The 24,720-nt window shown below is 53.7% G+C and overlaps 1 protein-coding gene and 1 pseudogene across 2 annotated transcripts; both read left to right on the plus strand.

Annotated features, from left to right (window-relative positions):
* Positions 1-10,510: 10,510 nt before the first annotated feature.
* On the plus strand, positions 10,511-12,973 carry LOC137460976 (zinc finger protein 135-like). Of its 2 annotated transcripts, none has more exons than XR_010993163.1 (3): positions 10,511-10,712; positions 11,284-11,481; positions 11,777-11,861. XR_010993163.1 is itself a non-coding variant. In XM_068170961.1 (3 exons), the coding sequence occupies exons 2-3, from the start codon at positions 11,404-11,406 to the stop codon at positions 12,675-12,677; spliced, it is 1,128 nt and encodes a 375-aa protein (XP_068027062.1). In that variant the 5' UTR covers positions 10,521-10,712; positions 11,284-11,403; the 3' UTR covers positions 12,678-12,973. The 2 variants fall into 2 exon arrangements, 1 of the variants encoding a protein (XP_068027062.1); XM_068170961.1 differs by having other exon boundaries at positions 10,521-10,712; positions 11,628-12,973.
* Positions 12,974-21,626: 8,653 nt separating this feature from the next.
* On the plus strand, positions 21,627-24,241 carry LOC137460977 (olfactory receptor 14A16-like; annotated as a pseudogene).
* Positions 24,242-24,720: the final 479 nt, after the last annotated feature.

Genomic DNA, 24,720 nt, shown 5'->3' on the forward strand with positions numbered 1-24,720 from the left:
TCTTCTAGTTGTGCCTGTATTCTGTTTTTCTTTTTCCTCTCTGGACATTCTCTTTTCCAGTGTCCCTTCTTTCTACAAATCACACACTGATCCTTTTCCAACCGCACTCTATTAGTCCCTTTAGTCTTCTTACTTTCCTGCAACGCTGCTACCAACATTCTCTTCTCTTTTCTCCTACTTTCTTCTTCCCTGTTAGAAAATACTCTCCATGCTACATCCAAAAGTGCCTCTAAATCCCTTCCCTGCGGGGGTGACAACTTTTGCAGCTTCTTTCTGATATCACTAGCAGATTGGCCAATAAATAGGGATACCAGTTGTTGTATCCCTACTTCTGATCCGGGGTCAAGAGAGGTGTTTTTCCTCATTACTTCCCTCAGCTTATCCAAGAATTCTGAGGGTGATTCACCAGGTCCTTGTCTGACTGAGTATAACACAGACCAGTTAATTGCTTTCGGAATGGCTTTTTCTATTCCCCTGGCTACAAACTCCCGGTATTCCTCCAATCTAGTCCTTTGCAGCGCATTGTTTGTATTCCATTCCGGATTTTGGAGTGGAAATACATCTCCAATGTTTGCCCCCCCTCCCCAGGTTTGAATTCTTTCTGTTGCAAGCTCCAATCCATGTTTTTCAATTAATTGTTTCTCTGTTTCAGTCATTTGTTCTAATAATAACTGGATATCCTCTGTCCCAGTCTGGATTGTGCTGCCTAACCATGAATCGAAAATGTGTAGCTGTCCCTGTGGGATCATTACGATAATTTTTAGCCTTTTCTCTCCAACTATCCAAATCATGACTTGTAAAAGGCACCTTAATCCAGACTGGGTCCCCCTCAGGCCCTACTCCTTGTTGCAGGGGGGCTTGAATGAGTACCTGGGAAGCCGGGGCATTTGCTTGCTGTCCTCGGGTCCTTCTTGCCACTGGGCTTCCCTGAGCATAGCTCTGGGAACTTACTCCAGTATCACTCTCTGAATTGCTGCCACTCCCAGAACTTCTGACATTATTTTCCAAACTCTCTGTTACTACCTCTTGCAATTTTCCTGGAGATTGATACAATTCAGGCAGGTCTTTTAATTCCTCAAGTTTCAGACACCTCTGCCCTATGCTACACGCAGAGCAACACCTTTTCAACTGTGTCTGCCTCTTATTCTTGGCCTTGTTTTCTTTTCCAAGGGCCAAAACCACTGGATCTGAGGAAGCTCTAACACCACAGTCCCTTTGAAACTCCGGATGCTCTCGGAGATAGAAAAACATATCAGCATATATTGTCTCATCCCATTTCTTTTCTCTTCTTAAAAACAACATCAATTGCAGTAAAGTATCATACTCCAGACTCCCATTTACAGGCCATTTCTCTCCACCATCTAACTTATATAATGGCCACCACCGGGTACAAAATTTAATTAGAGTCTTTTGATTTGTTGACCCTCCTGGGGGGCCTCCAATTTCCCCCCAGTGGGCAAGTATACAACCAAGTGGGCTATGTCTTGGGATCTCACTACTTTGTCTCCCTCCCATTTTACACAATACAACACAGTGCTTTCTTTTTACAGCACACAGAACACAAAACAAATACAAATACAACTACAACAATAATGACCGGTCCTTAGCACACAGTTATTGGCCACACACACTCAGTCACACATTCAAAACCTCTAGTACTTTATGTTCTTTAGGGACCCTCTTGGCCCCTCGCACACTTAAACAGTACTAATAATTCCCTTTGGGACCCCCCTGGTCCCACACTACAGACAATGTTCATGATACATAAACAATGCTTATAGTTACCTTTGGGACCCCCCTGGTCCCAACCCAAGAGCTCTTTTACCTAGGGGTGCAATAAATGCCTCTCTGCCGCACAGGACGTCCCCTCACGACTTACAGAGCTACCCCTTTTATAGAAGCATACCTTCTCTGTGCTGGCAGTCTTGTCTGTTCCTGCAGCGATCTGATGAGCAGCGGAGCTCTCCTCGAGAGTTTCTCGGCGGGCCCTGAGAGGTCCGGCTCCTCAGCAGGTCCTGCAGCCAAACAGAGTCGTCCTGCCGCGGTCGCCAAATTGACTTAGAGAATGACACACAAGAGACTCAGTAAGTTTCTTGTATTATGCTTCTATTCTGGCACCTGACACAGGTAGAATCATTTCAAAAGACCTATGTGTCTTCAGAGAGTTTTGGGCAAGCTTTTATACAAAAAGTTATCTGTCTATAATGACAGGGGTCCAGATGCTTCCTATCTATACAAAGCTTATCTATCCAGATGCTTCCTATCTATACAAAGCTTATCTATCCAGATGCTTCCTATCTATACAAAGCTTATCTATCTAAAAGAGCAGAAGTACACATATCATGTAGGTGTCCTTTATCTTATACAAAAGATCATCTTGTCCAAGACTAACAGAAGTAAATCACTGAAAAATCCTGCTATTCCTTATCTATCCAAAGGCTGTCTGCCAACCCCTCTCCCCCTCCCTGCATTCCAGCATTTCAGCTAACAAGCAGAAAATTCTTATCAACTCTGTTATTCTGTTAATGAGACTTTTCTGTTCATCAGGGGGAGGGGGACGTTGTGATTGTGTGGACCTCTGTGCAGCTGTAGGGGTCTGTGGTGTGTGTGGGGGTGGTCGTGGGCTAGGGCAGAGGTGTGCAGGGTCGCTGGGCATCGTCTGTGCTGTTCTGGGAGGGGTCTGTGCGGTTGCGGGGCCGCGGGTGGGGTTGGGGTGGGGGGCTCGGTGGGGTTCCTTGTGCTGCTGAATCCCCCTGCTCGGGGCAGCTGCAGGCACCCATTCCTCCCGCTCTCCCTTACCCTCCCTGCTCGCTGCTGCCTTGTGGGGGCTGCTGTGGCCAGCAGGGGTCGTGGGCAGCGTGGGGGCTGGGGTGCAGCAGAGGCTTCTCTGGGGGGGGCTCTGGGGGGTTGGAGCCTTTTTGCTGGCAGCTGCTGTGCTAAAGGGCAGTGCCTGGGCTGTGAGCCAGGCTCAGGGGGGAGCCCAGGCTATGCCCTGACTGTACCCAGGCTGTGCCCAGGCAGTGCCCAGGTTATGCTTTGGCAGTGCCCAGGTTATGCTTTGGCTGTGCTCAGGCTATTCCCTGGCTGTGTCCTGGTTCCTGATGTCAGTGATGAGGCAGATGATGCTTTTCAGACCACTCCTTATACCTCACCCCACACCCCAGGGCAGGAGTCACCTGAGCTCTCACTCCCTCTCTGTGCCCCCCTTCATCAGTTGCTGCGTGAGGGGGCTGCAGGGTCCTTCCCCACCCCTCCTCTGTAAGCCTCTCCCTTGGCTTGAGCCCTCCAGCTGATCCCAGCCTTTAGCCTCGGGGCCCTTCCATTCTTGTGCTCCTGCTGCCAGCCCAGGTCCCTTCGAGGCTTCCTCAGTTACCACATTTATTTTCCCCTCCCAGGGCCACAGGACAGCAAAGACTCCAGGGACAGGGATGGGCTGGGAATGAGGGAATGGCCTGGGGATGGTCAGGCAGGTGTTAGGCCTTGTCCCCCACCAAAGGGGAAGGGATCCAGTGCCCAGCTGGAAGCTGTGTGTGCAGGAAGTGCCAGAACCTGGGAGCACTGCAGGGGACCAAAGGAGTGAATTGTGCTGCAGCTCTGCATGTGGCAGCTGGGAGATGAGCAGCAGCCCCTGGGCACTGTGCCCTCCCATCCAACCTCATCTTCACTTTGGGGATGTGGGGTGGCAGCTCCAGGAGAACTGCAGAGAGAAAGGGGCAGGGAGAGAAGGCAACAAAAAACCCTTCCAGCTGAGGCTCTTTATGCTGCATGTGTGTGTGGATGGTGCTGGAGCTGCACCTGCTGTGTGTGTCTGTGGGCAGTGTGGTAGCTGGCAGGTGCCGGGCGGCTGCTGTGCTGAAGGGCAGCAGCTGGGCTGAGGGCCAGGCGCGGGGGGGAGCTGTGGGCAGGCTGTGTGCTGGGTGCCGTGGGGGTGTCAGGCGTGGGTGCTGTGCTGAGCCTGAGCTTGGGAGCGCCTGGGGCTGGTGTCAGCTGTGGGGCGGTTTGGCTGTGCTGGGGGTGCTGGCATCCAAGGCCTCTGTGCTCTGCAATCTCTTGAGGCACAAAGATTCCCTGGGGGGTTGCAGAGTGATTCTCAGTTTCTCTGCAGGCCTCCTGAGCACAGAAAGGCTCAGGGCAGGAGGAGCTTCTGCTGATGGTTGTTTTGTTCAGCCTTGGGTGTTGGATCAGTGTCTTGGCTGAGTTTGGTCCTTTCTCTTGTGGCCAAGTTGAGGTCCCTTTGGTTTTGGCAGCTGAGCACAGCTTGAGGCTTTTGCTGCAATGGTTTTTGTGCTGGCAGCATTGTGTGCTGCCAGCTGGAGTGCTGTGTGCAGCTGTGGTGCCCCCAAGAGGGGCAGGAGGTTGAGCTGTTGGAGGGGGTACATAGGAGGCCATGGGGGTAGTGGGAGGGCTGTGGCAGCTCCCCTGTGGGGGTTGGCTGTAAGAGTTGTGTCTGTTGAGGCTGTGGGGAGAGGTTGGAGCAGCCTTGTAGCTGCTGGGGGCTGCAGGAGAGCTGGGGAGGGACTTTTGTGAGGGGCTGGGAGTGATGGGCTGAGGGGGAGTGGACTGAAGGTTGAGGAGGGCAGATTTGGAGTGGAGCTTGGGAGGAAATAGTTTGGAGTGGGGGTGGTGAGAGCCTGGAGCAGGTTGGGCAGGGAGGTGCTGGCTGCCCCCTCCCTGGAGGTGCTGAGGGTGGGGTTGGATGAGGGCTTGAGCAGCGTGGTGTGGTGGAAGGTGTCTGTGGGCATGGCAGGGGGTTTGAGCTGTCTGATCTTTGGGGTCCCCTCCAGGGCAAAGCATTCTCTGAGTGTTTCAATTTGGACACTTAGCAGAAGTGCAATGAAGGGAACTTGAAATAAGCAAAGTTGTGAAACTGGCTCTGAGCCTGGGGGCTGGGTGTGAGCTTATTTGGTGGTTCTTAGCTTGGGAGCTGCATCTGAGCTTGGGATCTGGGTCTGCATTGGGATGTGGCTGCAGGCCTGGGGGCTGGCTCCGAGCTTAGTGGCTGATTCTTGAGCTTGCTGTCTGCATCTGAGCTTTGGGTCTGGTTCTGCACTTCTGATCTGGCTGTGAGCTTGGGGCTGGGCCTGAGCTTGGGAGCTACTTCTGAATGTGGCATCTGGGTCTGAGCTTGAGGGCTTGGTCTGAGCTTTGGAGCTGCTTCTGAACATGGGAGCTGGGTCTGAACTTGGGAAATGGTTCTGAGCTTATCTACTGGTTCTTGAGCTTGGGATCTGGTTCTGCACTTTTGATCTCTCTCTGAGCTTAGGGGCTGGCTCTGCATATTTGATCTGAATCTGAGCTTGGGAGCTGGTTCTGCACTTCTGGGTTTGACCTTGGGAGCTGGTTCTGCACTTCTGATCTCTCTCTGAGCTTAGGGGCTGGCTCTGCATATTTGATCTGAATCTGAGCTTGGGAGCTGGTTCTGCACTTCTGGGTTTGACCTTGGGAGCTGGTTCTAGAGCTTGTGGTCTGGCTCTGACATTATTTGCTTGTTCTTTAGCTTGGTAGCTGCATCTGAGCTTGGGATCTGGTTCTGCACTTCTGATCTGCTTGTGAGCTTGGGGGCTGGCTGTGAACTTTGGAGGTGGGTCTGAGCTTGGGTGCTGCTTCTGAGCGATTTTCTTGAGGTTGGTAGCTGTGTCTGAGCTTGGGATCTGGGTCTGCATTTTGATCTGAGTCTGAGCTTGGAGGCTGGATTGGATCTTGATGGCTGCTTCTGACCTGGCTTGATGGCCGCACCCAAAGAGTGGCTGTCAATGGCTCCATGTCCCAGTGGAGGCCAGTGACAAGCGGAGTCCCTCAGGGATCAGTCCTGGGACCTGTCTTATTCAACATCTTTGTGGGGGACATGGACAGTGGCATTGAGTGCACCCTCAGCAAGTTTGCTGATGACACCAAGCTGTGTGGTGCAGCAGACACGCTGGAGGGAAGGGAGGCCATCCAGAGGGACCTTGACAGGCTGGAGAGGTGGGCACAGGCCAACCTCATGAAGTTCAATAAGAGCAAGTGCAGGGTCCTGCAGCTGGGTCGAGGCAATCCCAGGCACAAATACAGGCTGGGCAGTGACTGGCTGGAAAGTAGCCCTGAAGAGAGAGACTTGGGGGTGCTGGTGGACAAAAAGCTCAACATGAGCTCTCAGTGTGCACTTGCAGCCCGCAAAGCCAATCAGATCCTGGGCTGCATCAGGAGAAGTGTGGCTAGCAGGTCGAGGGAGGTGATCCTCCCCCTCTACTCAGCCCTGGTGAGACCCCACCTGGAGTACTGTGTCCAGTTCTGGAGCCCCTATTCCAAGAGGGATGTGGAGGTACTGGAAAGTGTCCAGAGAAGGGCCACAAGGATGATCAGAGGGCTGGAGCACCTCTCCTATGAGGACAGACTGAAGGAGTTGGGGCTGTTCAGTCTGCAGAAGAGAAGGCTCCGAGGAGACCTAATTGTCGCCTTCCAGTATCTGAAGGGGGCTACAGGAAGGCTGGGGAAGGACTTCTCAGGATCTCAGGTAGTGATAGGACTAGGGGGAATGGAATGAAGCTGGAGGTGGGGAGATTCAGGCTAGATGTGAGGAGGAGGTTCTTCACCATGAGCGTGGTGAAACCCTGGAATGCATTGTCCAGGGAGGTGGTCGAGGCCCCGTCCCTGGGGGTGTTTAAGAGCAGGCTGGACGAGGCTCTGTCCAGCCTGATCTAGTGTGGGGTGTCCCTGCCCATGGCAGGGGGGTTGGAACTAGATGATCCTCGTGGTCCCTTCCAACTCTGAATGAAACTATGAAACTATGAAACCTTAAAATGTTGTTCTGAGCCTGGGGGCTGCATCTGAGCTTGGGATCTGGTTCTGCACTGTTGATCTCAGCCTGAGCTTGGGGGCTGGCTCTGAGATTAGGATGTGGTTCTGAGCTTGGGAAGATGTTCTGAGCATAGGAGCTGGGTGTGAGCTACTCAGCTGGGTGTGAGCTTGGCCCCTGCCTTGAATTTAAAATGTGAGAGTTCAGCCAGTTGGAAGTTGAAGCTGAGCTGCTTTGCACTGCAGTGCTTCAGTGTTTGTGATGCTCCAAAGGCAGATCTCAAAGAGCTGCTGCAAGAGTTGAGCTGAAGTGGCACAGTGCCCTGCAGAGGCAAAAGCTTTTCCCTGCCAGTCAGCCATTGGAATCATCTCCCCAGGGCAGTGGTGGATTGCCCTGAAGGGCAGAGTTGGAAGGCTCAGCTTGGCAGGGGGCTGGGCCAGCTCCTTTCCAGTCCAGTGTCAGCTGGCAAGGTTGGAGCAGCTGAGCCTTGGGATCCCTTGCAGCCTGGCACTGTGTGGCAGCAGAGCTGTGCTGCTGGTTTTGAGGGCACTTGGAAAGCTTCTGGAGCATTTGTGCAGAGTGTGCAAGACATCCCTGAGCCTAGCAAGTCCCTCAGCTCTCTTCAGAATGAACTCTGCAGAGCTGGAAGAGCTTTCCAGGAATTTGGCAGAGGTTTGGAGGAGTTTGGAAGGGATTTTGGTTCTCCTCCTCCTTGTCCTCCTCCTCGTCCTCCTCTGCCTCATCTTCTTCCTGCTCTCCCTAGAGGCTGCCCTTAGACTCCTGGAATCCTGGAGTGGTTTGGGTTGTCAGGGAGCTGCAAAGGTGCTGCAGTCCAAGCCCCTCTGCAGTCAGCAGGGACATCCTGCACTAGCTCAGGCTGCCCAGAGCCCTGTCCAGCCTGACATTGAACCTCTCCAGGGCTGAGACCTCAAGCCCCTCCCTGGGCAACCTGTTGCAGTGTTCCAGCAGCCTCCTGGTGCAGAACTTGTTCCTCACCTCCAATCTCAATCTGCTCTGCTCTAGTTTGAAGCCATTGCCTCTGGTGCTGTCCCTGCAGGCTTTGCAAAGAGTCCCTCTGCAGCCTTCTTGTAGCCCCCTTCAGGTACCAGAAGGTCACTCTTAGGTCTCCCCAGAGTCTTCTCTTCTCCTTTGCAGGCTGATCACCCCCAGCTCCCTCAGCCTGTCCTGGTAGCAGAGCTACTCCAAGCCTCTGATCATTTTTGTGTCCCTGCTCTGGGCCCTCTCCATCAGGTCCATGTCCTTCCTGTGTTGAGGGCTCCAGAGCTGGCTGCAGTGCCTCAGGTGAAGTCTCAGCAGAGCCAAGTGCCAGGATGGCCTCTGTCCATCTCTGGCCCTGCTGCTTTTGGTGCAGCCCAGGCTGCCCTTGGCCTTGTGGGCTGCAGGCTCCCCGTCTGTTCCTGTGCAGCTTCTTGTCCAGCAGCACCCCCCAGTGCTTTTCTGCAGGGCTGCTTCCTATCCCCTCCTCCCCCAGCCTGTCCTGATTGTGAGGATTGTGCCAGGCCAGGGGCAGGATCCTGCCCTTGCTCTTGTTGAAGCTCAGGAGGTTGCCCTGGGCCCCCTCTGCAGCTTGTCCCCTTGAGCTCCTCCAACTTGTTCTGCAGGGTATTGCCTTAGGTTTCAGGAGGCAGAGAGGCTCTCTCTGAGCCTTGTGAAAGGAGTTGATGCCAAGCTGTGGCCAGAGGGTTGGATAGAATTGGGCAGTTTCCATGGCTGTGCTGTTCAGAGCTGCATCCTACAGTGCAAAGCATCAAATCCACAACAATCCATAGTGCGCCTGGGCCACGGGAGCCAAGCAACCTCCCTAGGCCAAAGCTTCCTCCAGAGCTTCACCAAAGCAGGCCAGAAGCCCAGGCCCCAAATGCCTTCCCCCTCCTCCATGCCTCTCTGTCCCTCCTCCCCCCATACCCAAGAGCTGCAGTTACAGATTCAGGTAGGCAGCTCCCAGGTGAGCCAGGCCACTGCTGGCTGCTGTTGGCAGCACTGCCAAGGCCTCAAAGCTCCTCTGCAGAGAGAGATCCCAGAAGATGTTGCTGGGAGCAGAGAGGAAGGGCAAAGGAGGTTGGAGATCCTGTGCTGTTCCTTTGTAGAGATTGAGTGCAGGCCTTGTGGGAATGAACTAAGCTAGATGACACTTTGTGGTGTCCCTCTGGACTCTGCTGTCCCTTCTGAGTTCTCTACTCTCTCGGTTAAGACATCCCAGTGCCTTCCACCCACCACAGGGATTCTCCTCCATGCTGTCATCCAGGGGCTTCTGTTGGGCCCTGCTGGCTGTGTAGATCAGCCCTGGTGACGTTGTAGGACCCTGGTGACTCTGAGAGGGCAGCAAGTGAGTGGAGATGGAGCACTGGATGGAGAGATGGAGGGCTTAGTTCAGCAGCTGTGTGGCTCTACCTGGCTCCTACCTCCAATGGTGCTGGCAGCAGCTGACCCCAGAAGCTCCAAGCCCCAAACCCTGCCTGGCTGAGGACAGTCCCCTGACCCCTCCTGACATCCAGCACAGCCCAAGCAGGCACTCAGGGCTCCTACCCACACAGCCCAGCCATAGCCCATGGCAGGAGTCACCTGAGGTCTCACTCCCTCTCTGTCCCCCTTGCTCTCATCAGTTGCTGCCTGAGGTGTCTGCAGGGTCCCTCCCCAGCCCTCATCTGTAACCCCCCCTTGGCTTGGTGCTGTTGTTTCAGCCCTCCAGCTGATCCCAGCCTTTAGTCTCAGGCCCCTTCCATTCTTGTGCTGCTGCTTCCAGCCCAGTTCTTTAGATGCTTCCTCAGCCACAGCATTTCCCACTCCACCCTTCCAGCTGCAGTGGCAGTAGAGATGAGGGACACAGGGCCATGGGAGAGCCAAGGCAGCAGGGCCATGGATGTGCTGGGAATGAGGGAAGGGCCTGGGAGTGGTCAGGCATGAATTAGGCCTTGTCCCCCCAAGAAGGGGAGAGGATGCAGGGCCCAGGTGGCAAATGTATGTGCAGGGAATGACAGAATCTGGCAGCATTTGAGGAGGTGAAAGGAGTGAATTGTGCTGCAGCTCTGCCTGTGTCAGCTGGGAGATGAACAGCAGCTCATGGGCACTGTGCCCTCCCACCAAACCTCATTTTCTCTTGGGGCTGTGGAGTGGCAGCTCCAGGGAACTGCAAAGAGCAAGGTGAGAGAAATGGTCAGGGAGAGAAGGAAGCCAAACCCTTTCCAGTGAGTCTCTTTGGACTGCAGGTGTGTGAAGTGTGCTGGAGGTGTGAGGTTTGGGCAGGAGCCAGAGATTCCTCCAGCATCCCAGTGAGGGCTGAAGAGGTTTAGCGAGAAGCTGCCCAAGTCCCTTCCCCCTTTGCTGCATCTGCAGAGATCATGAAGCTCCCTTTGTGTGTGTCCTGAGGGCTGCTGTGAACTTCTCTTGGGGAGTGGGCAGCAGGGACATGTGTGCAGTGCAGAGCTGAGCACAGACTGGATGTGGTTGGGGCAGAGCCAGGGAGGAGAGCTGGTCCAGAGCAAGATCTGCTATCAAATGCAGCTGCAGGCAGCAGAGGTCTGGGCAGGCAGTGAGAGGAAGCTTTAGGCAAGGCCTGGGAGAGGCTGTGTGGAGGCAGCTGTGTTGTGGTGCTGGCCTGCAGCTGTGTGCTGGGGGCTGTGTGCTGGGGGCTGTGTGCTGGGCAAGGAGCTGAGTCTGCACTTGTTGAGGCCTCCCATCTTGATCAGCCCTGGCTGTGTGCTGTGGCTGTGCTGCTGGGCTTGGGAGCTGCCCCCAGCAAGGCTGAGCTGTGCTGCCTGGTCCTGGGCAGTGTTGAACCATCCCTTGCAGATCAGTGCTCTCCCCTGAGCCCTTTGCTTCTCTCTGTCAGGGACTGAGTGGTCTCTCAATCATCACTGCCCCTGTGTGCTGTGGAAGAGCAGAATTTGCAGTCCTGCCCCTTGGAGCAGCCCATCAGGTAAGAAACCCAGAGTGGGTTAACAGCAGGACCCCAGCCCCAAGGGCAGCTCCCAGCCTCCACCTCCTCCTGTCCAGCATATTTCACCTCTCCAGGAGCTCTGAGGCACATTAGGTGTTGTGGGAGTTGAGGAATGCTCCAGGCTGCTGGGAGTGTGTTGTGAGCAGGAGGTGATGTTTGGGGGTTGGGATTTAGAGGGTGGTGGGAGAAGGTTGGAGGTGGTTTGTTCTTCCTTGGTCAGTGCTGCTGCCTCCATTGTCTGAGCCAGGGGAGATCAAAGGACAGGGCCTGGGCCAGGAACCACCCTGCCAATGCCACCAGGCTCGAGCAGTGTAGGACAAGACCATGTGTAAGTCCCAGGGTACCTCAGGGCACTGATCACAGGACCCTGGGGTCTCAGCACAGATATTAGAGGTCTGTGCCCACACTGTGGCAGAAACTGAAGGTTTGAGGTCCCCTCTGCTTTCTCTCCTCTAACTGGGTGTTGGGAGTCAGGGACTGTCATGACCCAGTCAGGATCTGAGAGTTTGAGGTCCTGGGCTCAGGTGCTTTCATCTTCCCTATTGCACAGCTGTGACCCCTTCCTGCCACAGCATGGCCTCACAGAAGGACCCAGACAAGAGCTGGGAGGAGAAGCAGCACCCAGAGATCAAAGTGGAGAAGCCAATGTGCAGTCCCAAGGGAGAGGAGGATGGGGAGGAAAAAGAGGAGAAGATGGAGAATGATGTTGAGAATGACAACTATGAAGAAGAGGATAATGATGATGAAGGTGAGCAGGATGAGGGGGAGGAATGTATGGAGGAGGATGAAGCCAGAGCAGGTCCCTCAGTGTCACCGAAACAGCTGAATCAGTGCTTTGAGTGTGGGCAGAGCTTCCCAGGTAGCTCAGAGCTAGTGAAGCACCTCTGCCCGCAGCCTGGCTCCCGGCCCTTCGTTTGTGGTGACTGTGGCAAGAGGTGCCGCTGCAACTCTGAGCTCATCAAGCACCGCCGCACCCACACTGGAGAGCGGCCCTTCTCTTGTGACAGCTGTGGCAAGCGGTTCAAGCTGATCTCTACTCTTAGGCAACACCACCTCACCCACACCACGGAGAAGGCCTTCACCTGCTGGGACTGCGGCAAGAGCTTCAGACAGAGCTCCACTCTCACCACCCATCGCCGCATCCACACCGGAGAGCATCTGTTCCCCTGTGCTGAGTGCGGCAAGTGCTTTACCACGAGTACTAAATACATCCGGCACCAACTCATCCACAGCGGGGAGCAACCGTACTGCTGCACCGACTGCGGTAAGGGCTTCACCCAGATGGGGAACCTCACACAGCACCGTCATGTGCACACTGGCGAGAAGTCTTTCAGCTGTGCTGAGTGCGGCAAGGCCTTCAGCCATAGGCGCACTCTCATTGAGCACTACCACACCCACACCGGTGAGAAGCCTTACACCTGTGCTGACTGTAGCGAGAGTTTCAGCCACAGGCGCTATCTCAGTGCTCACCGCCGCACCCACACTGGTGAGACTTACACCTGTCCTGACTGTGGCAAGAGCTTCAGACGCAGGAGCCCTCTCATTGCTCACCGCCGCATCCACAGCGGTGAGAAGCCTTACACCTGTCCTGACTGTGGCAAGAGCTTCAGCCGCAGGAGCAATCTCATTGTTCACTGCCGCATCCACAGCGGTGAGAAGCCTTACACCTGTCCTGACTGTGGCAAGAGCTTCAGCTACAGGAGCAATCTCATTGTTCACCGCCGCACCCACACTGGTGAGAAGCCCTACACCTGTGCAGATTGCGGCAAGAGCTTCCGCCACCGGGGCACGCTCGTTGGTCACCGCCGCACCCATATTGGTGAGAAGCTGTTCACCTGTGGTCACTGTGGGAAGAGCTTCAGCGAGAAGCAATCCCTCAGCAATCACCACTGCACCCACACCAGAGAGCAGCCTGCACTGGAGGGGCGGCATAAATCCACCTAGAATCTGTGGGGTAATCCTGACCCCTCTGAGAGGGCCTTTCCAGCACCAAAATCATCCCTTGTTCCTTTGCAATTCTCAGGGACTGGGGACACCAGCAGCAACAAACACCTCCTGCCCTTCTGAACACCAATTCTTGCTAATGAGAACAATTACAGTGCTGAGTCGGCACATCTGGAGCTCCCAGTGGAGCTGGGCAGGGCTTTGCCAGGGTCTGTCTGGTTCTTCCCCAATGCTTTGTGTCTCCCTGGGGTAAGAAATCCTCTGTCCATTGACCAATTGTCTCAATAAAACCCAAAAGTTACCCAAATCCTGTCTGTTTGCTTTTATTTCAGATATCCCTGCCTCAATGCCCGAATTTTGGGGGCATTTTCTTCCAAGGGATGGGGTGGAGCTGTGTGCCCAGTTCAGGGAGGGGAAAATGAGGTTTTCAGAGGAGTCTTGAGTGGCCTCTCAGAGGCATTCTTCAGGGGCTTTCAAGTTATCTTAGATGTTTGGGATTTGGATGGTCCTGGGACTGACTTTTGGGATCTTTGGAGGGTGTAGGGGGAAGCTCATGGAGATCTTTGGAAGGACTCAGAAAGCTTCTGTTGGCTTTCCACTCTGGGGCTGGAACAGGTTGAAGAGCTGAGAAGAGGTTAAGCTGCCTGTTCCCCCCCAAAACAGAAGTGCGGGAAAAATAACAGACACAGGAACCAAAAAACCCTCTGGATTGAGATAAGGACTTGAGATAAGACCAAAAGAGATGAATCCAAAGGAGATCCCATAGTGCACACTGACCTGAGGCTGTTTGCAGAAAGAAGCACAGCAGTCAGCAGCAGCAGCCAGGAGTTAAACCCCTGCAGCCCTCCCCCTCAGCAAAGAGCCAGCACCTGAGAGCCAGAACCCAACAGCAGCAACCAGAACAGGAAGCCTCTCATGTTGCCATCTGAACGACAAGCCCTGTAGTCCTTTGCTCCAGCCAGCACTGTCCCTGTGAAGGTGGCATGAGGCAGGATGGTGTGGAGTAATGGCAGCAAACTTTCAACTTAACCTTTGATATTCCCAAGCCCGCATACTGTGCCATCTGCACCATGCCCAGCAGCAATCAGCAGACACCTCAGGCACTGTCCATTCTCACTCCACAGGAGGTTGCTTTGCAGTACCCAGAGGGCTGCTCACTGCAGGTGCTCTGCAGCTCCACTCTGTTCCAGCACAGTCTGGATCAGTCCATGCCCAGTCCAAATGCTGCAAATGCTGGGGCTGTGTTCCCAGCTCTGGGGCAGTGTGAGTCCAGTGACTCCTTCCATGCCTCCAAGTGAAAGCAAACTGTGGCTTGCATCCCAGGACTCAGCTTCCAACACATCCAGGTGTGGGGATCCTCCTGTCACACCAGAAACACAGATGGGTTCCACCCCTTGTGGTTTGATGGTGTCAGAGAACTCTGGGCACCTATAACTACTAAAGCTTTATCCTCTCATGGCTTCAACTTGCCAGGCCATTGGTTCTGTGTGATCCAACAAACCAATTGGTCTCTCCCCTCCATCTGGTTGGAGGCAGAGCCCCTCTAATTCGGACTGGGGTCCCTTGCATCTTGTGAAGATGCTTTGGGAGTCCCTTCAGGAGGACCAGAAGCAGTTTCAGCTTCCCTGCTCTTCTTAGGCCATTTCCCACTGGAAACTGAGGCAGCATCTCTGGGGGGACAATTCCCCTGTAAGTCACAGACTCCTGCAGCCAGGACTGGATTGGGTTTTCCTTTCCACTTCCTCATGTTCTGCCCATGGTCACACAAGTAAAGCAGAGGGTGTGCTGTGCTGTGTGCCTCCCAGAGTCTCTCCCTTGGACAGGGGAGCAGCTGCTCCTCATGGCTGAAACACAGGACTGTACAGGTGGGGAATAAAAGCTTCTTCTGGAGCTGATGGAACTCCTGGGACAGTTCCTTCACAGCTGAGACACAGGCCTGGACAGAGGAGCAGAGATTTCCTTTGCCTTGCTGGGGCCTGCTGCTTGTTTCATCCACTGTTTGTCCTTGGCCATCTTCCAAAGCCAGAGATAAGAACCAAGCCAGCAGCCCAGGCTCTTTCTCTTGTTCCCATGGGGACCCTGATCCCTCCTGGTCCTTTGCAGGATCAGCTGCTTTCCTTGTAGGCTTCTTTGTCCCTACAGGAGTGTTGTAGATGTGCCCTCAGGAATGAGCAGCAAGGATATCAATGAATAGATATATTGGTAGTCTATTGATATACAAACTATGCAGCAGGGGATTTAGTTTCTATTCACAGGCAGCAGTATTGGGTTGGTGGAACCACCTCTGCAGAACGTTTGTGCCTGGGCACTTCAGAGGAACCAAATGAGTTCTAGAATTTAGAGTTGAAACTGATTGGAAAAGCAGTGGGGGAGGGGTTGGTCGGTGACCGGCAAACCCTCAACCCAGGACAGTTTCAGCACTACCTGAACCCAAATTCTATAAAGCAAAGGTTTGGCTTCCTCACGAGCTGAGAACCTCATGAAATCTTTCCTTGCTGATGTGTTTAGAGTCCTGACAGCGCGGCACAGCTGTGCCCTCATGAGGAACTAGAGAACGGCGCCGACCGCGTGGCTGTGCCACGGGGTTGCTGCTTCTCCCAGAGCACAAAGGTCCTGGAGCCTCCCAGGGGAAGCTTCAGAGGCTTTTGCCACTGGCTCCACGAAGTGCAGCACCTGGCAAAGGTTCCCCGCTCTGGGGGCTGTAGCGCTTCAGGACCGGTGGTGCACAGGGGCTGCCATGGTTTCCTCCCGTGGCGATGGCTCATGCGGCAGTTGACCCCACGCTCCACGGCACTGCCCCCAGCCGGGCAACAGTGGCAATGTGCAGCGAGGCCTTCTGGAGCTGCTTCAAGTCCCGGGCGAGGCGGACCGTAGCGGCACAGAGACGCACGCAGGCATAGGCACGGACACCAGCGTGGGGGGCACTTGTTTACCAAACAACTCCTATTTACCATTTGCCCCAAAGAATACTGCTCCAGTCAGCACCCACTGCTAACACAATAATTAACCAATCAGCTGATACTTTGCCAAATGAGCATAAGCACACGCTGTAAACAGGGCAAACAAACATGTAGCCTGGGTCTTGTTTGCCACAGGGGTGGAAACATGCCCAGGCAGATTGTTGACCTGGACCCAGTGGTGCCAAGGTGCCCCTGCCCAACTCCAGAAGGGAGGGGGGACAAAGGGGGGTTGAGTCACACACACAGAAGCATGTTCTGGTAATATTTGGGGTACAATCCTGGTCATAAGCACCATTCACTACGAGGGGCAGCTGATCCTGGCACAGGCTGCTTCTCTGACACAGCTGCCATGCCTGTGGCACTGTCTGTAGGTCCAGAGACCTTCTCTTGCCCCTGAGCCCTCTGCACAGAGATGAGAAGGGCTCGAGAGGCATGTGCCAGGCCTGAACACATTGCAGTGATTTCTGTCTCTCAGGAACTCCCAGGCTGACAACAGACTTTTCCCAAACATTTCCCCAGCTGGGGAGGATTTTGCCCTTGCTCAGGCGTGAAATTCCAAAGCACCAGAGGTGACCACCAGCCTAAGAATTTGCCCCTTCCCTCCCCCACCCCCTGCCACTCCTCTGTATCCAGCATCTGGGCAGATCTCACAGTGGTTTCCTTGGGAGTGTCCTGTATTGCTCTGGATGAAACCAGAGCAAGCTGCCCAGCAGTGGACAGCACAGCTCTGAGCCATTGTCCTAAGCTAACACTCAGCACCAGCAGCAGCACAAACAGGACTGCAGCTCATCAGCCCCCTGAAAGCAAACCCATCAACAAAGTGAACACACCACAGGAAAGAAAACTTCTGTCAAACCCTGTTGACAAGCCTCAAGCCTTAATTGAGTCCTCTTCTTCCCTCTTTTTGTTACCACAATTCTTTTGTCTCCTGCCAAAATTTGTCCTCATTAAGGCAGCTGATTTCATGCCCCATGTTGGGCTCCAGAAGAGGAATGTACTGGGTTCAGCTGAACCAGCAGCTTAACCTCTCTGCCTCCTCCAACACAGAACTGAGGGGAAAAGAACACCACACAAAACCTTTTAGTGTTGACACAGAAACAAATGAGAGAAGAGTTTCCTGAGCAAATCAGATCATCAGAATACAAAAGTACAGTGACCTCAGCCTGTGTGCAGAAAAGGCACAGTGGAAAGCAGCAGCAAGCAGCAGCAAGCAAGGCAAAAGCCCAAAGCAGGGAGCTGCTCCCCTACCCTCCCTGTCCCACTGCCATATCAGCAGAGCAGCCAACACCAAAAAAATCCCAGAACCCAGAAGCAGCAACTAGAACAGGGAGCCTCCCATGTTGCAACCTGAACTTCAAGCCCCATCATCCTTTGCTCCAGCCAACGCTTTCATTTCTGAGGCTGGCATGGCTGCAGCATGGTCTGGATAACAGCAGCAGAGTCAACTCAACCCATGACAATCAGGAGCCCTCCAAGCAAAATGGAAAGGAGCCTCTCAGCTTCTGTGAACAACTTACACTGCTTTGAAGGCAGCTGGACTTGCCACATGGATGCATTAGCTGAGAGCCATGAAGAGCCCAGGGGGGCAGTGGAAGGTGACTTCAGAAGGATCCTTGAAGATGAAGCTCAGACTTCATGATTTGTAGCTGGAACCTTGGTATTTCCTACTGGGATCTCCTTTGGATTCAGAGCCTTGTGACAATTCACAGGGTCACAGGTGACAGGATGTTAGGGGTTGGGAGGGACCTCTGGAGATCTCTGAGTCCCTCTGCCAGAACAGGACCATAGAATCCAGTGCAGGTCTCACAGGAACACATCCAGACAGGACTGGCAAGTCTCCAGAGAAGGAGACTCCACAACCTCTCTGGGCAAGCTGCTCCAGGGCTCTCTCACCCTTACAGTAAAGAAGTTCTTCCTGCTGTTGAAGTGGAACTTCCTGTGCTGCAGTTTCCATCCATTGCCCCTTGTCCTATCCCAGGGCACAAGTGATGAAAGGCTGTCCCTGCCACTTGCTTCCTGACACCCAGCCCTCAGATATTGATAGACATTGATCAGATGCCCTCTTAGTCTTCTCCTTTCCAGACCAAACAGCCCCAGGCCTCTCAGCCTCTCCTCATCAGGCAGTGCTCCAGTCCCTTCAGCATCCTCACAGCCTCTGCAGCAGATCCCTGTCCCTCTTGAACTGGGGAGCCCAGAATTGGATGCAATATTCCAGGTGGGGCCTCCCCAGGGCAGAGTAGATGGGGACGAGAACCTCCCTGGATCTGCTGGCCACACTCTCCCAAATGCACCCCATCATCCCATTGGCCTTCTTGGCCACTAGGGCACATTGCTGTCCCATGCAGAACTTGCTGCCCACCAGAACTCCCAGGTCCTCCATGGGGCTGCTTTCTAACTATTTGTTCCCTTGAGTGCTGTAGGGTTCACATTGCTCTGGACATTGCATGGTGCAGATCACCCCTAGTGAATCTGAGGCTCCCCAGAAATTGCCACTGGGTTCCTCTTAATCACATGGATCCTGTCCCAGCAGGCACTAGTGCAGGAGAAGGAACAGCAGACTGAAGAGAAGGAGAAAGGGAACTGAAAATCTCATCACCTGAATCTAGAAAGAAAGCCCTTGGTAGCAAATGTCCATTCTGGATGGATACAGAACACAACACACAGAGCTGATGAGAGCAGGGCTGGAGGGGGGAGGGCATTCACTGGAATTCCAATACCTGATAATACCTCTTGGACATGCTGAGAATCACAGAATTCTTAAGGTTGGAAGGGACCTCAAGGATCATCCAGTTCCAAGCCCCCTGCCATGGCCAGGGACATCTCACACGAGAGCAGGTTGCTCAGAGCCACACCCAGCCTGGCCTTAAAATCCTGCAGGGATGAGAATTCCACCAGCTCCTTGGGCAACCTGTGCCAGAGTCTCTCCACCCTCATGGGGAAGAATTTCTTCCTAACATCCAATCTGAATCTCCCCACATGAAGTTTTGCTCCAATCCCCCAGACCTATCCTTACCCAACACCCTAAAAGGTCCCTTCCCAGCTTTCCTGCAACCTCCTTCAGATGCTGGAAGACCACAAGAAGGACTCCTTGGAGCCTTCTCTTCTCCAGGCTGAAGAGCCCCAACTCCCTCAGTCTGTCCTCATAGCAGAGCAGCTCCAGCCCCCTGCTCATCCTCATGGCCCTTCTCTGGACACCTTCCAGCACCTCCAGGTCCTTCTTGTAACAGATGCTCCAGAACTGGACATAGTACTCCAGGTGGGGTCTCACCAGGGTGGAGCAGAGTGGGAGAATCACCTACCTGGCCCTGATGGCCACCTTCCTCTTGATGCAGCCTAGGATACAATTGGCTGTCTGGGCTGCAAGTGCACACTGGTGCTCCTATTGAGCTTGTGGATGAACACTTCCTTTAAGGATAACCCAGAATTAGAAGCACAGGATGGGGATGGAAGAGGCTCCTGATCCAAAGAAGAGACATTCCAAATGTGTCCAGAGATGCAACCTAACTGATTAGCAAACATTGACTGCCTGAAGTCAAGGCACCGCTGTGGGAAAAACACTCAGGGTGTGCATCCATCCAGGCTGTCCCCATCCCGTAATAAGGAACAAACACACAGGGTGGGCAGCACCAGGAGGAAAGGGAAAGTATTGGAGATGTGGCAGCAAAGGCAGGAAAAGATTACCCCTCAGCTGGTCAGGAATCTGTGCCCCTGGGGCAGTGCTCCCAACTACAACTGTGGCTGATCAGTGAGAGACTCCAAGTTGGGTCCAAGGAGATGTGAAATGGCACAAATGAAACAATGCTGCAAAGGAAAGGGCCTCTGCTTGGCACAGCTTGGCCTGATGCTTTCTGCCTTGCTCAGCAGAAAGTGAAGCAGAAAAGGCCATGGTGAAGATCTCTGCTCTCCCAGTCCTCTAGAGTAGGACTGCAGGTGCAGGATCAGCTTCCCAGGGAGGAGGGAAACAGGTTGCAGAAATAGCTGCTCAGGAGGGAATGGCTCCAGGCATGGTCTTTGCCTCAGAAGGAGGAATGGGCACAGCACTGAACACAAGGTGTTGTCTTTCCATGGATCAGAGAGGAGGACATCCATAGACATGGGTGAGAGATGGGAACAAAGCAGGATTGTGCAGGAAGGAGGAGCCAGCACAAGTTCTGCACCATGAGGGTAGTGGAACACTGGAACAGGTTGCCCAGGGAGGGGGTTGGGGTGCCTATCCCTGCAGATATTGAAGGTGAGGCTTGACAGTGCTCTGGGCAACCTGATCTTGTTGAGGCTGTCCCTGGGAAGGTTGGATAAGATAACCTTTGGAGGTCCCTTCCAGCCCAGCCCATTCTATGATCAGACTCTGTATGAAGTGCAAAAGGAAGACACCACCTGGGGTTTCTCAGAGCTCTGGGCCTGGCTATGGTTGTGGATTCCTGCCTTGGGCTTCAGTGTGAAGAAGTTGGTTGGAGCAATAACCCTGAGCTTGTTCCCCTTTGTTTGCATGGCTGTTATAGTGCAGGGCATGTGTAAGTGCTGGTCTGCTTGAGGGAGCAGATAGGGGACAGCAAGGACCTCTCTGGGAAGAGCTGGGACAAATGTCGCATTAAAGACCAGGCCCTGAGCCTCTGTATTCTCCTAAGCTGCCATTACAAGGACCAGACCTAAGGCCTGTCTGCATTTCATAGTGCAATACTGAGCAAGACTTTCCTGAGGTTCTTTTCCCTTCTTTCTTTTGCTTTTCGGTGACTCTTGAGTTTCTCATTCCATCAGCTGGGCAGGAGATGTTCTCCTCACCTTTCACTACATGTTTTGGAATCTCTTGGGTTTGTCCCCAGACATTGGTTTGGTCACCAGCTGTGTTCAGACTTTTCCCTTCACCTTCTAATCCCAGAAACACAGAATCAACCAGGTTGGAAAACATCTCAGAGATCATGAAGTCCAACCTATCACCAAACACCCTCTGACAGCTAAACCATGGCTCCAAGTGCCACATCCAATCTTTTTTTGAACACCTCCAGGGATGGTGACTCCACCACCTCCCTGGGCAGCACATTCCCTTGGTCAGTTCCTCTTTCTGGGAAGAACTTTCTCCTCACCCTGAGCCTAAACTTCCCCTGGTGTGGCCAATTATTAAATATTAATAACAACCATAACAGGACTCCTTCCCAGTACAGATTGTGTCCACACCCAGCAGAGGCTACACCACCTGAAGCCTTCTAACCACTTCTCTGGGACTCCTCCCAGTACCATCTATATTCCCTTTCCCACTTCATGACAGATTGGGCCCCATCCCACTACAAACTGTCTGCCAGTTGTTTGGAGCTGGATGTTCTGGTGTGTCCCATTCCCAGTCAGAAAGGCACTACAGGGTTTGAGAGGAGCCATTCAAAATAACTGGGATGGACAAACGCTGCACACAGTGAAGAAGGCCAACTGCAGCTGGGCTATGGCAGGAGGAGTGTGGCCACCCAGACACTGGAGTTGTCCTCCCCGAGGACTCAGCGCTGCTGTGGCCACATCTGGATGCTTGGTGACTGGGTGTGGGAATGTCCACTCTGAAGGAATGGAGGGGAACTTCAGAGACTGCAGAGGAGATTTGCCAGGATGGGAGCTGACATCTCTGTGGGGAGGCTGAGGGACCTGGGCTGCTTCAGCCTGTGGAATGGAGTCTCAGGGCACTGCCATAGCAGGGTGCACATGGCTGAAGGGTGGTTTCAGAGAGGATGGAACTCTTCTGGGGAGTGGGGAGAGATCAAAACTGCTACACAGAGCATCTTGGAAGGTTCATTGTGGAGATGAGGACAAAGAAATGTCCCTCAAAGGGCAGAGCTGCTATGCATGAGGCCATCCAGAGGTGTCAGGAAATGGCAGGGAGAGCTGAGACAGCTCAGGGAAGGGATGGAAATGGCAGGGGGAGAGCTGGGTGGGGAAGCAAGATTGGTGTCAGCAGCCAGAAGGGAAAGAGCTGCAGGCATGGGACAGTGTAGGAGAAGCTGCAGTAGGGATGGCCAAGGGCTCTGTCAAGGCTGAGAGGCCCAACAGGACCAAGGTCTTTGTGCCCTTGGATCTGTCAGTTGCCTCTTCCACCAAGGCCTGTGAGGAGAAACTTGGCTTTGAGGCTTTCAGGTTCTTCTATTCCAAGGGCAGTGGTCAGGGTTTGGCTTTATGCTTCATAGAACAAAGGCATACTTTTCTGCCCTGTACTTTGCCTTTGTCTCCCTGCAATCCTGGCCTCTAACAAGCTGCTCTAATGAGTCCCTGGGGAGCCTTTGTCAGTAACAAGCCTCAGTGAGGCCAATCAGTGCTTCAAGGTACTTTGGAGTTTTCTTCTGACTTGAACTTCTTGAGCGGCTTCTTGGCAGTACCTTGGCAGAGTCTCCTGGCAGTACCTAAGGATGATGTAATCAGCCCCAAATACTCCATGGGGCTCATTAAATACTGCTGAACCTCTAATTATTGCCAAGGTTTCTGCAGCTAATTGGAGAGGTTTTTATTGCACAAAGTATCTGATAAAAAGTATTTTTAAAGGTACATTTCATTCCTTTTCAGCAGGAGTTGTCTCTTTGCAAGCAAACCACAGCAATCCTGTCAAGGTCCCACTGCTGTCAGTGCCCATCCTCACTCCCCACTGCCCTCAGCAGAGCCCTGAGCCACAGGTGAGGGACAGGATGTGCCTTGCCAGGGGCTAGGGGTCATGTCTTGGCCCTTTGGATCAAAGAAACCCCTCCAGGATTCCTCAGCAGCAGAGCCACCTTCAGCTGCTTGTCCTGACCTGTCAGCACTGCCTCAGTTCTCTGCTCTCACCGCAGCCTGGAGATGCTTCAGTGCCTCCAGTGATGCTTCCCTTGCATCCACTGTCTCCTGCTCTAACCAGACGCTGGGGACCCTTTCCCAGTATGCTTCATTGGGACCCATTTAGAGTAGAAGAAACTTCAGAGTTTGAATCTGACTTTGACTTCTACAGAGGTTTCATCAGCTTCTTCTCAATCCCTAAGGGTTGCAGGGCAACAAAAGCTACCATACGAGTCATTAAAACACCTTGGGCTGGTCATTTGCTGCCCTATTGGACTGGACTCCTGGGCTGGAAGGTGCTGCTGGCAAGCAGGCAGTGCTGCAGGAGACAGCACTGGCCAGGAGCAGCACAGCACAGCAGGGCTGAGGACACTGCCAGAGGATCTCAGGGAGATGAGGAAGGCAGAGAGAGCTTCAAGGTGTCCAGGACTGGGAGGGTGACTGAGAACTCACTGGAGGAGAAGTCACAGCAGTCACTGACACAGTGAGGCTGTGGGTGCAGGGCACTGCAGCTGTAGCTCCTGGAGGCATCTCCATCTTGGCAGCTGACGCTCAGCTGAAGGCTCCTGGAGTGTGCACACAGAAGGATGACCAAAACCCTTCAGTTTCATCCTGTGAGCAGCTGTGAGCAGAGCTGGGTAAGGAGAAGGCTTCACCCCCAGCCCCTCTGCCTTTCTCTCTTCCCTTCACTGTCTCTGCAGCACTGCAGACCTGCTCCCTCTTTCTCCCCCTCTCCATGGGACTCTTATTCCCTGGGATTGGGCTGTTGGTCACTTGCTGTTCTGACACCAGAGGAATCTTCATGGCAGTTCTGGGACCCTGCTGCATTTGAAGTTGTCATGAATTCTGCCATGGGTCGGTAGTGATGGGGAATGAGCTGATCCATTCCTCATGCAGCTGAGGGACAGGGGTTACAATGAGGCTGAGAGAAGTGTGCCCTAACTTGTTCCTACCTTTCCCTCCTTGGACAGGTCTCCATGGCCAGAGGCAGCAGATGGCCAACAGCAGCTCCATCACCCACTTCCTCCTCCTGACATTCTCAGGCACAAGGCAGCTGCAGCTCCTGCACTTCTGCCTCTTCCTGGCCATCTACCTGGCTGCCCTGCTGGGCAATGGCCTCATCATCACCACCATAGCCTGGGACCACCACCTCCACACCCCCATGTACTTCTTCCTCCTCAACCTTGCCCTCCTTGACCTGGGTGCCATTTCCACCACTGTGCCAAAATCCATGTCCAATTCCCTGAGGGACACCAGGAACATCTCCTATGCAGGATGTGTTCTCCAGGTCTTTGTCTTTGCATTTTTCATTTCAGCAGAGTATTTTCTCCTCACCACCATGTCCTATGATCGCTACGTTGCCATCTGCAGACCCCTGCACTATGAGACCCTCCTGGGCAGCAGAGTTTGTGTCCACCTGGCAGCAGCTGCCTCGGCCTGTGGCTTTTTCACTGCTCTGCTGCATACAGCCAATACATTTAACCTGCCCTTCTGCCAGGGCAATGCTGTGGAGCAGTTCTTCTGTGAAGTGCCCCAGATCCTCAAGCTCTCCTGCTCCACATCCTACCTCAGGGAACTTTGGCTATTGTTCTCAGTGTCTGTTTATTCTTTGTTTGTTTTGTGTTCATTGTGGTGTCCTATGTGCAGATCTTCAGGGCAGTGCTGAGGATCCCCTCTCAGCAGGGACGCCACAAAGCCTTTGTCACCTGCCTCCCTCACCTGGTTGTGGTCTCCCTGGTTACAAGCACTGGCTCCTTTGCCTACCTGAAGCCCTCCTCCATCTCCTCCCCATCCCTGGACCTGGTGTTGTCAGTTCTGTACTCAGTGGTGCCTCCAGCAGTGAACCCTCTCATCTACAGCCTGAGGAACCAGGAGCTGAAGGCTGCCCTGAGCCAACTGATCCCTGGATGCTTTCAGAAGCAATAAACTCCTTGTCTTCTCCTGCAGAGATGTTCTGAGGTCACTCAGTGCAGGCCCAGCCTGGCTGCTTGAGTTCTGGCTGCTGCTGGTGCTGTTCCCCTTGTGAGAATGTTGTTCCCACACAAATGTCTTTCTTCAGACCATTCCTGGTTCAGTGTTGTCCTGTCTGGTGTGACCCAGAGGCTGCAGACATGAGGAGCTGTGCTCCCTGTGTGTTCAACACAATAAAGAACCCTGCAGGGAGTTGTTTCTCTGAGTTTGTTCCTTGAGTTCTTCTGTGGAGCTGCAGGGCAGTGCCTGTGTGTAGAGGTGGAGGGGCAGAGTCCCCACACAGCAGCAGTGTCAGGCAGCCCCAGAGCTTGGGCTGTCCTCAGCTGCTCTTTCTT

The sequence above is a fragment of the Melanerpes formicivorus genome, unplaced genomic scaffold, assembly GCF_026170545.1.
Source record: "Melanerpes formicivorus ecotype bairdi unplaced genomic scaffold, bMelFor1.0.p_v2 SCAF_966, whole genome shotgun sequence".
NCBI lineage: Eukaryota > Metazoa > Chordata > Aves > Piciformes > Picidae > Melanerpes > Melanerpes formicivorus.

Bases quoted from the DNA above. Each gene is read 5' to 3' on its own strand.
- LOC137460976 (XM_068170961.1), top strand. From the start codon at position 11,404: ATGGGGAGGAAAAAGAGGAGAAGATGGAGAATGATGTTGAGAATGACA. The intron at 11,482-11,627 runs GTGAGCAGGATG...CTCTGCCCGCAG, and splicing joins AGAGGATAATGATGATGAAG to CCTGGCTCCCGGCCCTTCGT.